Genomic DNA, 13,782 nt, shown 5'->3' with positions numbered 1-13,782 from the left:
CCTTTAACTGGTTAAAAATTATTCTGGTTTTGCAGCAATAATAACAAATTTATTAAGAAAGGATTTCAGGATGTCGGCAGTCAGGAAAGAATGTCAAATTAGTGATTTGGTCTCCAATCATCTACAACATCCATGTCGGCTCTCCGCAGACGCACTGGCGGACCCTCTGCTGGAGATTCTTCACAAGGTTAAGGAGGTCCTGGCAGAGTTGAACCCTTTCAGGACAGCCCTTGCAAGCTTTGCCGCCAGGACCACAAGGCTCGCATCCACAATTGCTACCTAAGGCGAGATCCGTGAATCCAATGAGCAGGATGCAAGCTGTAGGGGAGAAGTATGAATTGAATGATGGGTTACGGTCCGGGTCCTACTTTCTCTACTTACCAATAATGGCAACAGCGATCAGTTTCATGGTTGTATGTTGATTGATTGACTTTACCAGATGGTGCCATATTCGGAGAACTCAACAGCTTTTATAGCCCAAAAAGCCCAAGTGGATCAATGGAAAATTTTATCCAATATCCAAAAATAAATTTTTCTGGGCAAACAGTTTGTTTCAATTTAAACAAAACCCTAAACTTATTTTAAACTTTGCTTTTCACCCATCTGTCTAGATAATTATAGAAATAAACTTTTTAAAGATTGTAATATATTTATTGAACCTTTGCATTATCGGTATAATTATAAATGTATATGTGGACTTTACTGATTTTCATAGACTAGTAAACTAATAGCTTAATTATTGATGGTAAATACAATCTAATTTTTTCCGTAAGCCAAATCTCGCTGTTAAAGAACGCGTTTCAAAATCAAGTAGTCGTGTTAAAACCAACAATTGGTTGTGCTTTGAAAATATGTCTTTAATGGAAGTATTTGTATTAAACAAAATTCGTTTTTTAAGGAGCAGCTAAAAATTTTATAGGAAACAAGAAAGGAAGTTAACTTCGGCCAACCGACGGACTCGGCTATTGATGCTGATGAAAAATATATTAACTTTATGTGGTCGGAAACGTCTCCTTCACTGCGTTGCAAACTTTATAATACCCTCTGCAAGGGTATAAAATAAACATCGGACCATTTTAAAAATTATAGCTTATACAGATTTGAAAATACTACACTCTTTTATAATTTAATTAAGTTCTTAGGTGCAAAAATTGAGGATGACACTGAACATTCGGAAAGAACACCTGCGAAGGTCGTTTCAGGTTTATATTTACATTGATACAAATGGTTTGTCCAGTAAATTATTTTTAAATTATTTTTATTTTTGGATGAGCGGGTTAAAATTTTCCACTGATCCACTCCCACTTTTAGACCTATAAAAGGTGTAGAGTTTCACGGAATAAACATCATCTGGTAAAGTAAACCCAATCAAGATACAACCATGAAAGTAATCGCTGTTGCCATTATTGGTAAGTAGAGAAAGTAGGGCCCCAATGAATAAAGTCAACCTTAAATTTCGTTAATTCCGCAGCCTGCATCCTGCTCATTGGATTCACGGATCTAGCCTTGGGATGCAATTGTGGATGCGAACCTTGTGGTCCTGGCGGCAAAGCTTGCAAGGGTTGTCCTGAAAGGGTTGCTCTCTGCCAGGACCTCATCAACCTTGTGAAGAACCTCCAGCAGAGGGTCCGCCAGTGCGTCTGCGGAGAGCCGACTTGGATGTTGTAGATATGTATTTGCTATCCAATCATTGTTTCTGACATCCTGAAAACCTTTCTTAATAAATATGTTATCTTTTCTGCAACAACCGGAATCTTTTTTAAAGAGTGCAAGAATAACCGGGTTAATTGAAACAACAACCGAAATATTGCAGCATTTTGAAATTATTTATTTTGGAACATATTTTAACATTTTTAAATATGACCCATTTAGTTAATGTTTTCTATGGGTCACGATCACAACGGTCTTGTGGCACCTCTTTGGGTTCTTGCATCTCTTCTTCGACATGTGGGTGCGGCAAAAGTTGTTGCCCTTCCAACAACGCTTATTGTGGGAGGGAGAGGCGGTGGTTGTTGCCTTAGTGGTTGCCGCAGTGGTTGTTGTGGTTGTTGTAGTAGCCGTTGTACTTGTTTCATCGGTTTCAGAATAGGCCAATTGAATGGCGAAGGCAATAAAACCGACAACAAAGAGAAACTTCATCTTGAAATCGGCTGTGGTCTTTAGAAACGCTGATAAAAAATGCAACCCCTTATCGAAGTGATGGTGTAGAGTTCTATGATTTCATGGAGTTGGCACACGCTCTTTTATAAGCAAATTCTGCCCACATTTTCTCTTTGTTGTAGAAAGTACATTTGACTAATAATTTTGGAACGCAAAGACAGCTGCACAAAGACACAATGTGCTTTTATAATTAGCATTATACTTTGAGAAGTCAAAAATTAAACAAATCGCTTTTATATTTTATTGTCAAGAACAGACATTGGCGACAATTGCTGTTTGTCTGTCTGCATTTATATATAAACCGATTTCAAAACAAGAGAGAACGCTATAGTCGGGTGCCCCGACTATCAGATACCCGTTACTCAGCTAAAGGGAGTGCGAAAGAGATGGAGAAAAACTTTGATCCTTCGTAACTTTTTAACGAATGGTCCGATTTAAAAAATTTCTTCTACATTTCGATAGGTATTGATAAACACAATAAAACTGCATTTTTACTTTTCCAAAATATTGAAATTTTTAAAATCGTATATAAGCGATTGTGGGCGTTAGAGGGGGCGTGGCACCCTTTTGAAACAAACTTGCGCTGCGTAGGAACTCCTAGAATCTGCATGCAAAATGTCAATCTTCTAGCTTTTATAGTTTCCGAGATCTCAGCGTTCATACAGACAGACAGACAGACAGACAGACAGACAGACAGACAGACAGACAGACGGACAGACAGACGGACAGACGGACATGGCTAGATCGAATCGGCTAGTGATCCCGATCAAGAATATATATAGTTTATAGGGTCGGAAACGCTTTCTTCTACCTGTTACATACTTTTGCACGAATCTAATATACCCTTTTACTCTACGAGTAACGGGTATAAAAATTGTCGGCATGCAAATTTTACATACTTTTCCCCGAATAAAATATTTTTTTTTACTCTTCTAGTAACGGGTATAAAAAATATTCCGAGTTTCTTGCAAAAAACTATCACAAATTTTAGTTTGCAGATTGGAATGACAATCGATTGGAAAAATTAACTACACCCAAAAAAAAATCGATATGAATCGTGGGTCAATTTGACCTTTTTTAAGATCGTTTTTAACTTGATATGGGGCCAGGTAAATGTGATATGGTCGAACAAAACTTATACTTGTGCGAGCGAGAAAACATGCTTTTGAAGTACGTCAGTTCGAATTTCGAATATGTCTTTCTCGCTTCCACTCACGTCATTTTGCTCGCCATATTGATTCTTGCGCTCTTTTTCGGAGTTAGAGAATTTCCGAGAGAGAGAATTCGGCAAAATGATATTATTTAATGTAAATTTTATGAATATTTCAGGTAAAAACGATATGAGTAGGAATAACGAGAAAATTACCTGGACTTATCGATTTTACGGCGACGTGCTTTTTTTTGTGTGTACGAACCTAATGGCATTATGACTTTCCTTATTAGGAAAATATGTTACTTTGTTTCGGATATATAATAACCATGTTATGCCTTCAATCGTGCTGATATTCCGTAACATGATCTACCATTAACCAAAATGTTCGTATTACATAACTCTCTATTTCCAATGAATCGTATTAAGGATTCGAGCTTAGGAAGTTCTTAGATTTTTGGGGAAAAAAATTGATTATGCCGCATACAAATGTATTTTATTTAGAACAATTAAAAACCAATAATTTAGGTATTATTAGTTTTTTAGGGGTAGCATCCTTGTATTTTCATCCGCGCTTGTGGGTCACGATCACAACGGTCTTGTGGCACCTCTTCGGGTTCTTGCACTTCTTTTTGGGGATGCGGGTGTGGCACCAGTTGTTGCCCCTCCAACAGAGCTTCTTGTGGGTGGAAGAGGCGGTTGTTGAGGTGGTTGATGCCGCAGTGGTTGTCGTTGTTGTAGTCGTAGCAGCCGTTGTTGTTGTTGTTGTGCCAGATGCAGAATAGGCCAACTGAATGGCCAAGGCGATCAGAGCAACCACAAAGAGGAACTTCATCTTAAATGATCCTGGGTTCTTGTTAACTGCTTATAAGCCCGAAAAGAAAACAAGACAAATCCGTATGGAAACAGTAATGTCGAATGTTATGCCTACCAAAGCGAAAACATACTCTTATATAGGAGTATTCCATTGCAGATCTTTTCCTTGTTACGTGTTAATGTGCTCATTTGCCAAATAATAATTGTGTACTGTAGGTCTCTGCATCCAATAAGCCTATCGAATTCGTACCAATACTTATTATGCTTTTTTAAATATTTACAATCTAACTTGGCTTCATATCATGTCAAAACAGCTGTTTAAAGCTAAACCGACATTCCCAAAATGTAGTCACGTTAAAATTAAGCAAATATCCGAGAAATGAATTTTATTTCATTTCATTTTGTTTATGCCGTTGGATAATATCAAGATGGACTCGAGCATTAAGTTTATAAAATGATAGATTATTTTGTCTGTGACGTGGGTATACGTGCGCACTCCTTTTAGGAAAGTGAATGAAGTAACATTTTAGATGAAAACTAATCAATTTCCGTTTCCGTCTACTTCATTGCCATTGACTTCCCATTAATTTCTAAAACACATATGGGACGTTCCATATCAACCCGGCCACCCCCTTTTTTGATTTTTTTTGTATGTGGACAGTACCACATTGATTGCAAAGCCCCTTGCTTCCAATATTTTACCTCATACCCATTTTTTCAATGTTACCACTCTTTCGCCGTATAATCGCGTTAAAAAGAAAACACAAAATAATTTTTATCCTGCGAACGAAAGCCACAATCAGCATAGTTCAAAAGCAGAAAAACCTGTCTTTCCATAGCCGATTACGAGAAAAAAAATAGATTTTATTGGACCATAGATGACCAAGCGATAGCGTTTTTAAAGTCTAAAAGTAGGATTTCGTCTAAAGGGCCAGTCTGCAAAAATACCATTATATTTTTCTCAAAACGCACGAGTTTTAACGGATTTTATGCCACTGGTTTCAAAGTGGGATCTCTCTTGAGGAATTAGCTATGAATTCTTTTCATTGATTTGTTAATTTTTTCCAAAGCATATATGATTATTTTATATTACTTATTAGCTTTTTCTGACAGTTAACTACTACAAAAACGTACAAAAGAATTCATAGCTAATTCCTCAAGAGAGATCCCACTTTGAAATCAGTGGCATAAAATCCGTTAAATATGGGGCTTTCTGAGAAAAATATAATGGTATTTTTGCAGACTGGCCCTTTGGACGAAATCCCACTTTTAGACTTTAAAAACGCTATCGCTTGGTCATCTATGGTCCAATAAAATCTATTTTTTTTCTCGTAATCGGCTATGGAAAGACAGGTTTTTCTGATTTCGAACCATGCCAATTGTTTCTTCCGTTCGCAGGATAAAAATTATTTTGTGTTTTCTTTTTAACGCGATTATACGGCGAAAGAGTGGTAACATAAAAAAAATGGGTATGAGGTAAAATATTGGAGGCAAGGGGCTTTGCAATCAATGTGGTACTGTCCACATAGAAATTTAAAAAAAAAGGGGGGTGGCCGGGTTGATATGGAGCGTCCCATATTTAATAATTTTCTGATTTGAACAAGTTTAGGTTAGTTTTTAGGTACTAACAAAATAAATAAATTTCAATCATCCTTTTCATTTTTCACGACAATCTGCAAACTTATCATCAAGTGATCCTGACCACGATTGAAAAATTCCATTTACTCTACGTGCAAATTGTATGCAAATTACTTATGCGCAGTGTTGGTTTTATGGTAGCAGTCCCTGATTTCGTGAGACCTATATTTTTGTAGCTCACCAAATCTTTGAATCTGTAAAAATCGGTAAGTTTTAAAACATAACTATACCTTTCGTCATTCAATAAAGTTTTTGCTTTATACTCTGTATTCCCAATTAATCGTATTAAGACTCGAGCTAAGGAAGTTCGAGTTGTGGAAAACAAGGAGTTATGTTGCATACAAATTTTTTTTTTATTTAAAATGGCTAAAAACAAATAGTTTGATTATTTGTAGTTTTTCCAGGGATAGCATCTTCACATCTTTGCATTCTCATCCGCGCTTGTGGGTCACGATCACAACGGTCTTGTGGCACCTCTTCGGGTTCTTGCACTTCTTCTTGGGGATGCGGGTGTGGCACCAGTTGTTGCCCCTCCAACAGAGCTTCTTGTGGGTGGAAGAGGCGGTTGTTGTGGTGGTTGATGCCGCAGTGGTTGTCGTTGTTGTTGTCGTAGCAGCCGTTGTAGTTGTTGTTGTGCCAGATGCCGAATAGGCCAACTGAACGGCCAAGGCGATAAGAGCAACCACGAAAAGGAACTTCATTTTTACTTTGGCTGGGAGCTTAGAAAAACGTTATTTTAAATGGTTTTAGACCTTATCGAGGTATGGTAATGGAGTGTTCTGATTGATTTCTGTAAGAACTGGCTTTTTTATAGCGAAAAGTCGAGTTCCACACTATCCAAATGATTTCTTCACTTAATGTTATCTATACAGAATAGGTAAATATTAGCTAAGTTTTAAAACAGCTGCTAGCACACGCGACTAACCCACTCGTTACGAGATTCAATATTTGGTCATGCTGCTGAAAGACCAATTATTAAATGATCTATTATTTTTGGAGTCTTGTGTTTTAGTATTGTATTATATTTGATTTATGTGAACTAATGGTTTGTGTATTCGCTAGCAAGTAAAGTAAAGTAAATGTAAACTTTGCCTTACAGTAATTTGTTAATTAAGGATGTCCCGGAAGGGAGCAACTCTGCCAGGACCTCATCCACATGGTTCGCAACCTCGAGCGCAGGATCCGCCAGTGCGTCTGCGGCCGAAAGGATTGGATGTTGTAAAGGATCAATAATCGTACACTGCTGTTATCATTGATGATATTTCACCAAATCTATTTGGTGGGGACGTTTACCCAGGACTTGTTATAATTATTGCAAATATTTACCATGCATCTTTTTTTATAGTTTTAAAATAAAGGGAATAATATTCCCATTTAGATCTTCCCTCAAGCAGATGAACATAAAATATCCTATCTCTCTCCGAATAATGGAGATAAAAAGCAGAAAAATAGATTTTCTTTCACCATTTCCTTGACTCTAAATTAGAATTCAGTGTGGAGTTTCTCCGCCTCTTATGTTATGACTTGGTCAATGGATCAGCTGACTGGTGGTTCGGGCCTGAACTTCGGTTTGGGCCCGGCTCGATTCGGCGGCATTAGCGATCCGCTTGCCACTCGAGCGACGTCGCTTGTCGCTGGTGGACGCGCTTCGGCGGATTGCGATTAATATTTATTGATTCGGTGCCTTATAATACAAATCGGTTTGAGTGTTTGTGATAATTAACTGCCCAAGTGGCGAATAAAAATCAAATAAATCGACAAACTTTTAAGGATCAAACAGAAACGGCTGCAATGTGCAATATATAATTGGTGGGTGTAGTAAATCTACAGTGGTTTAAGCTTTCTGAATGTGTGTGTTGTGTATCTGATGTCGAGATAAAAGTGCTCGCTGCCTTCAAATTGTCAATTCCTGGTTAATGGCTTTGCAATCTTAAGAATCGGCTCTTTTGTTTTGGCCTCCGCGGCCTGCAGTGAGTAGTGCATCGAATCGAATCGAATCGAATGGAATTGAATAATATGGATATGGATGCGCGGCACCGCTAAATGACTAAAAACGCTCTCTCATGTAGATGTCTATCTCGGGTGGGCAAGGCATTTAAGCCTTCAAGGGGACTAATCGCCGGCAGACAATCGTCGGCGGCCAAGGAACTGGGCTTAATTGGTGGGACCACCCATGCCCATTCCTTTGGCCCTTTGACAAGATTGGGCCATTGTACTTGGACGGCGCGGGGGATCAACTTATTTGTCCACCTCGGTAACCGGAGAGGCCACAGATTTCGCCACTAATCCAGCTGGGATCTCTCGGGGAACTGGCAGTGCCACCCGCATGCTCGCATGCCAAATATCGATCCCTATCGAGTCATATGCAGCACATGTATGCAAAGTGTTCCAGCGAACTCGTCAGTTGGCAGTCTTTTGGCCAAGACATACACTCGAAAAAAAAGTTTGACAAGCTCTTTAAATTCGCATATTTTGTTTGATTTTTAATCTTTAACTCTTACCTAATATCTACCTTTTTTTCAAAAACCATCCATATTTTTCACAAATTTTATAAATTTTATAGAACATTTATTTTTAAAAACTAAAATAATATTAATATGATCTTTTAATGGTTTTTAAAAATCTATAATTTCATTCTGGAAAAACAAATTAATTTTTTATGATCTATTAATTATTCTTAATAATTAAACAATTTTTTCATATTATTTAAATGTTATGAGTATTGAAAATATCTCAAAACAAAAGTTAAAAAAATAGTTTGGCTACATTTATCTATATTTAATTACAAAATTCTATTAAATCAATAATTTTACCATAAAAAATGCTTATTTAAAGCTGATTTTTCAAAATTCATGGAACGAGTATTCCGCGGTGAAGAACAAGACATAGACGCAGACAAGTGCAATTGCAATTGCCAAAGGGCCTGGCGCCGAAACCTGACCTCCGATCGGGTGTTAACCTTTCAAGGTGGTCAAAGGCCCCTTTTCTGGCAATTCGCCTCGATTTTTGCTGAGTGGCTGAGTGGGGTGAATGAGTCACGAGTCAGGCATTTCCTCCAGTTTCAGTTTGCGCGCTCAACTCTTCTTGTCTTTCCAGCTGTCTTAGGGGAAGACCATAGAAGCGGAATGGAGTCCAGCAGCAGTGTCGTGGCGGAGATGGATACCTCCAGTCCAGGTGATCACGGCCAGCCCACCCAGATCACCTCCATCGATGGCTTCTTCAATCGAAAGCGGGGTCGTCCGCCAAAGAATCGCTTTGTGGAGGTCTACAAGAGCGTAAGTATCGGAATCTCGGAACCCTAAAGGAACCCTTTTATTATGTTTTTAGTTAACAGAATTATTTTTCAATTTATTTTGTGCATTTAATAAAATAAATTATTCATTTCCTATTAAAAAAAACCTATTTTTACCAGGAATAATCCTAAAATATATTATTTATTTCTACAGTATACGATTCTTAATTTTTTGAGGGATACAATAGTAAAATAGTGACCGTGTTATTGCTTCTTAAAATTAATTTCCCCGCATTTCTTTCACCTATTCAATATTTATGCCATTTTCACAATTTTCCGATTTATTTACGAGGTTCTCGTGGAAATATTTGAGGTCTGATTCGACCCAGTTGCTTGGTTCCTTTTCGGTCTGTCTGCGACCCGATCGAGGCTCGATCGTAATTAGGAATTTGCGCCTATTTGTGTGCAACGTCGGCCATTCAGAGCCCTGCCCCGCCCACCGCCCACCGCCCCCTAATCGCCCACCGATCGGGGGAGCCTAATGCGGCATTTTGTGTGCTGTGCGTTGAATTGAGTTTTCGGATTTGGTTTTTGCCATATTCGTCATATTAATATTGACAACGAGTGTTTCCGCATTTATTTCATTTGCCCGTCTAGCGTCGTCGACGGCACTTCTCTTGGCACTCCACCACCTTCCTCACCAGCCCCTATGCCTCCACCTCCCCCTTTTCGCCATCCCCGCCACCGCCGACGCCCTTCCCCTGGCGACGAGCGTTTTGTGCTTTTAACTGTCATTTTCATAATTTCTACATTTTTTCGAGCCAAGCTCATGCACACGCACCACATCGCACTTGTGTGTTTACGATTACCCAGCCCACGCGTCACTGTAAACATGGCCAGTACACTGAGAAAAAGTTTTACTTAGTTTCTGTAATTTCAAAATAATAGTAAAAAAAATACTCTGGAAAATACCTTGAGATAATCCTAATTTTATGTGTTCCAGTTCCAAAGAAAGATAAATATTTTAAGGTTCCCTTAACATTGCGGAGTCTTTAAAATATTTGGAAATTAATTATTTTATTGTGGTTTTGAAATATTTAATATATAGTAAAGTTTGAGATTAAAACTGAGGCGTTAGTAATAATAAAAACAAGTTGCTTTTGACTTTTTAAATAAATATATATATTTGTTTTTATAATTTTTCCTTTTCAAGTTATTTTTACTTATATTCGGTACCGAAAGTTGAAATATATAATTTGATTGTAGGTAATTCCCAGCCAATTTTATAATCAGTCATAATATCAACGTTTTCTGATCTAAATACTAATTGAACAGCTTCAAGTCTCAAATTATAACCAAAAAATATACATATCAAATAGTTTTTCTCCGTGTACTATCTCTGTGAATAAAAAATCAAATTTGAATAAATATTTTGTCCATTGCCATTTGCGGCATTCTTTTGGGAAGTAAGCCGGGCCAACTCCGCGGCTTGGAGGGGGGAAGGGTGACCCAAATTGATCGCAGGAACCAAGGTGGTGCACTGGGTGGATCTCCTCTCACTCCACCACCCACCCGATCCCATGGAACCCCTTCGATAATCCCAAATGGCGATGGAAAGGAACGATACACAGCACTAACAATAGCAATAATAATAATAATAATTCCTATACACACTTGTAGCGTATTTAATCAAATAAGGTGTGTGCTTATGTGTGTGAGCCACAACTTATCAGGTAAAGGCAAACTCGTTTCATTGTCTTTCAATATTTTCGGTGTAATTATTGTTAAAAGTAAATATGAGAGCGTCATATACTCTGCAGTAAGTGAAACTATTTCTTTTTCGAAAAAACAGACTTATTTATATTAGTTTAAGTTAATTTTAGTATTTCCTTGTTTTGGTAAACATTTCTTAATTTTATTTTGGTATGTTTTGAAGTCTATTTATATGGTTTCCATTTTCCATAATGTACATTATAATTTTTTTTTATTTTTCATATTTGGTGAAAATTATTTGGCTACCATTTTTGTAATCCCATTTTTGGTTTCCTTTAGGGTATTCACGAGTTGCACTTGTATTTAAAAATTTCAATGGTTTCTCCTTTGTTTTTGCTTTTGGCTTTTTCACTTCACTTCACTTGTTCTTTCTCTCTATTTTTTCGTTTTATTATTGATTTGAGGCGTGAACAAAATTTAAATAGTGACATTTTGGGCCAACGACAAACATTAACAGTAATTTCGGAAATACGAGTAATAAACTGGTTGCGGCCGATTGTTTGTCATAAATCCAAAATGTAAATTCCGAAAACTATGACAATGACAACGGCAGCGCAAGTACGGCCCTGCCATGCCAAAGTGATTTAATTCCATGAAAGGCGCCCACATTGCTGCGTGGAATACTGGAGATAGATTTCGATTGTCAACAAATACAGAAATATAATATATTTTTTCTATTTTTGGTTGTATATACAGGCCCAGCACTCGCCGCAGGCCATCTTCACCAGCTTCAAGCTGGAGAGAAGCGATCACTCCGGTCACGGAGCACCTGTTTCTAGTGGGTCAATGGTGGATAATGCGGAGGATCGTTTGTCTCTGGCCGATCACGATGGATCAGCCACTGATCTCACACCTAGTCGGAACCGGAAGAGGGGTCGTGTTTGGGCCCCATCATCATCATCTTTCGCCTTGGAGCAGTCGAACAGGAAAAGCTCTGTTCATGTCGCCACTTTGGCAGCCAGGAGTGAGACGCTGTCTCGGAGTAGCCGCAATGAGTCTTTAGCCCAGGTAAAATTCTGTTTCCAAAACGATGAAAAATTATACATGATCTACAAAAAACAAATTAACGTAGACCCCTATTAAAAGTCTTTAAATTTTTTTTAATTACTCAATTCTTATTATTTCTTAAGCTCTTATACTTATATATTTATTTTATATATTTTTCAGCCCACTTTACAGCCCACAGAAACTTTAGAAACAGTATCTTCAAAGATCCTACCAAGCAGAGCTCTGGACAAAGTTTCTGGTAAGTTAAATTTCCTGAAAGTATTATTTGACATACTAAAATAATAAAAAATTCTTTAAAAAAAATATTGAAATATTAAATATTAATATATATTATTATATATTAATATAATATTCCTAATATAAGTATTAAATATTTATTTACTTTACCGATTAATAAACTACTGACCTTATTCTGCATTGTTTTTTCTTTCCCAAATAAAGTTGTTCGTGCGGCGGGCACTTTTTACCCGGAGAATGCGAATTCAGCTGGGCAACAGGAAGTGTCGGAAGTGGGTGCCTCGAGTTATAGAAATCGCCAGGAAGCGGCCAACTTGGATGTGGACCAGCCGGAGGATCTGAGCATGCGTCCGTCGCTTCCCGAGGCAAATGCGGCGGCAGCGGAAGTGGGACCAGCTCTGAATATGAATCTGCTGCAGTTCAAGCAGCTGATCGATTTGTACCAGCGACAGGTGCTATTGCCCAGCTTCCTGGCGGCAGCCAGTCAACCTTTGGCCACCGGGTTGCCGGTAGGATCGGTATCAGGATCAGGAGGAGCAGGAGTAACTGGACCCCTTCTGGACATGCGACTTTTGCTGGAGAATGCCGCCCATCAGAAGCTGTTGCTCCTAAATGCCGCTGCTAGTGCAACAGCAAGTGCGGTGGCAGCTTCGACTGCGGACTCCGGCCATCGGACTCCGGTGAAAAGGGTCCGTGATCATGACATTCCCACCGGCTACCTTAAATTCCGTTTCAACGAGGACTGCGGCTTCGAGCGATGCGGCTACCGGAATCACCAGTCGCACTTCCACTGCAATCGCCGGGACTGTCACTACAGTTTCTGCGACAAGACGCGATTCGTGCAACATACGGCGCGACACGAGCGAATGGACACTCTCATGGGCGACGACTTCCGCCAGTTTCGGGCCAACATGCAATGCGGAGTGGCCAGCTGTTCTTACGCTTCAGCCACGGAGTCCAGCCACCAAAATCGGATAGGTAAGTCATTAATTTGATGGCTAAAATGTTTGTAAACAAAAAAAAATGCGACTGCTTGCACTGCTTGCATTCCATTATCGAGTATTACTATAAATTTGCTCATAACTTTGTAATGAATAGTCGGATTTTAAAAATTTCTTCACATTTCGATAGGTATTAATTAACACAAAACAGTGACATTTACACTTTTACTCTACGAGTAACAGGTATACAAAAATATATCTAAGAAATTGATGGGAAAATTTGTTTATCCATAAAAGAAAGTCATCAGCTCTCTATCAGTTATTTATAGACTGCAAATCCAAGCTTCATTAGATGGGATTTTATCTCTTTCCAAATATCAAAATAATTTTAAATTCCTAATAATAATTTATCTAATTCTTCTGTAGATCCCACCGAGTCGGGCACGGCGTCCTCCCGGAAGACGTCGCACTTCCACTGCCGCAAGTGCGACTACGTGTGCACGGACTCCAACAAGGTGGTGGCCCACCGGAGACTGCACCTTCGCCAGGATTACGTGCGGAGTGCGGGATTCCGCAAGGTGGGCGGAAACGAGCCATGCGATTCGCCGGGCTGCTCGTACGCCCAGCGGCACACCCACTACCACTGCGACACCTGCGACGGCGGCGTCCTTTCGCGGGCCCAACTGGCGGCCCACAAGCACCGGACAGCGTTTCCCAAACCGGATGCGGTGACCACTCCCTAGAATATCCTAGAATATCGTCTGAAAATACCCAAGGAAGTCCGTCAACTAAACTAAATAAATAAATGAATGCAATGACTTTGACTA

The 13,782-nt window shown here is 38.9% G+C and overlaps 6 protein-coding genes across 7 annotated transcripts; 2 read left to right on the top strand and 4 right to left on the bottom strand.

Annotated features, from left to right (window-relative positions):
• Window positions 1–121: 121 nt before the first annotated feature.
• LOC108059077 (salivary glue protein Sgs-7-like) lies at window positions 122–409 on the bottom strand. The gene is made up of 2 exons (XM_017144114.2): window positions 382–409; window positions 122–318 (listed from the first exon to the last, which is right to left on the bottom strand). Exons 1-2 carry the CDS (start codon window positions 407–409, stop codon window positions 122–124), a joined length of 225 nt encoding a protein of 74 aa, XP_016999603.2.
• Window positions 410–1,381: 972 nt separating this feature from the next.
• On the top strand, window positions 1,382–1,668 carry LOC108059076 (salivary glue protein Sgs-7-like). The gene is made up of 2 exons (XM_017144113.3): window positions 1,382–1,409; window positions 1,472–1,668. Exons 1-2 carry the CDS (start codon window positions 1,382–1,384, stop codon window positions 1,666–1,668), a joined length of 225 nt encoding a protein of 74 aa, XP_016999602.1.
• A 172-nt stretch (window positions 1,669–1,840) lies between these two features.
• On the bottom strand, window positions 1,841–2,193 carry LOC123003441 (uncharacterized). Its single transcript, XM_044395997.2, has one exon. It carries the CDS (start codon window positions 2,137–2,139, stop codon window positions 1,873–1,875), a length of 267 nt encoding a protein of 88 aa, XP_044251932.1. The 5' UTR covers window positions 2,140–2,193; the 3' UTR covers window positions 1,841–1,872.
• A 1,675-nt stretch (window positions 2,194–3,868) lies between these two features.
• LOC123003465 (uncharacterized) lies at window positions 3,869–4,227 on the bottom strand. Its single transcript, XM_044396040.2, has one exon. The coding sequence runs from the start codon at window positions 4,143–4,145 to the stop codon at window positions 3,876–3,878; it is 270 nt and encodes an 89-aa protein (XP_044251975.1). The 5' UTR covers window positions 4,146–4,227; the 3' UTR covers window positions 3,869–3,875.
• A 1,872-nt stretch (window positions 4,228–6,099) lies between these two features.
• LOC123003436 (uncharacterized) lies at window positions 6,100–6,530 on the bottom strand. Its single transcript, XM_044395989.2, has one exon. The coding sequence runs from the start codon at window positions 6,463–6,465 to the stop codon at window positions 6,196–6,198; it is 270 nt and encodes an 89-aa protein (XP_044251924.1). The 5' UTR covers window positions 6,466–6,530; the 3' UTR covers window positions 6,100–6,195.
• Window positions 6,531–7,393: 863 nt separating this feature from the next.
• Window positions 7,394–13,771, top strand: LOC108059083 (uncharacterized). 2 transcript variants are annotated; one of them, XM_017144127.3, is made up of 6 exons: window positions 7,394–7,573; window positions 8,861–9,039; window positions 11,466–11,777; window positions 11,937–12,015; window positions 12,219–12,992; window positions 13,382–13,771. In XM_017144127.3, exons 2-6 carry the CDS (start codon window positions 8,890–8,892, stop codon window positions 13,696–13,698), a joined length of 1,632 nt encoding a protein of 543 aa, XP_016999616.2. In that variant the 5' UTR covers window positions 7,394–7,573; window positions 8,861–8,889; the 3' UTR covers window positions 13,699–13,771. The 2 variants fall into 2 exon arrangements, with proteins under 2 accessions (XP_016999616.2, XP_070071408.1); XM_070215307.1 differs by lacking the exons at window positions 7,394–7,573; window positions 8,861–9,039 and adding an exon at window positions 11,200–11,287.
• Window positions 13,772–13,782: the final 11 nt, after the last annotated feature.

The sequence above is a fragment of the Drosophila takahashii genome, chromosome 3L (genome assembly GCF_030179915.1).
Source record: "Drosophila takahashii strain IR98-3 E-12201 chromosome 3L, DtakHiC1v2, whole genome shotgun sequence".
Classification (NCBI taxonomy): domain Eukaryota; kingdom Metazoa; phylum Arthropoda; class Insecta; order Diptera; family Drosophilidae; genus Drosophila; species Drosophila takahashii.
Note: the sequence above shows the minus strand (reverse complement) of the source record. Positions and strands in the feature narration are given on the sequence as shown.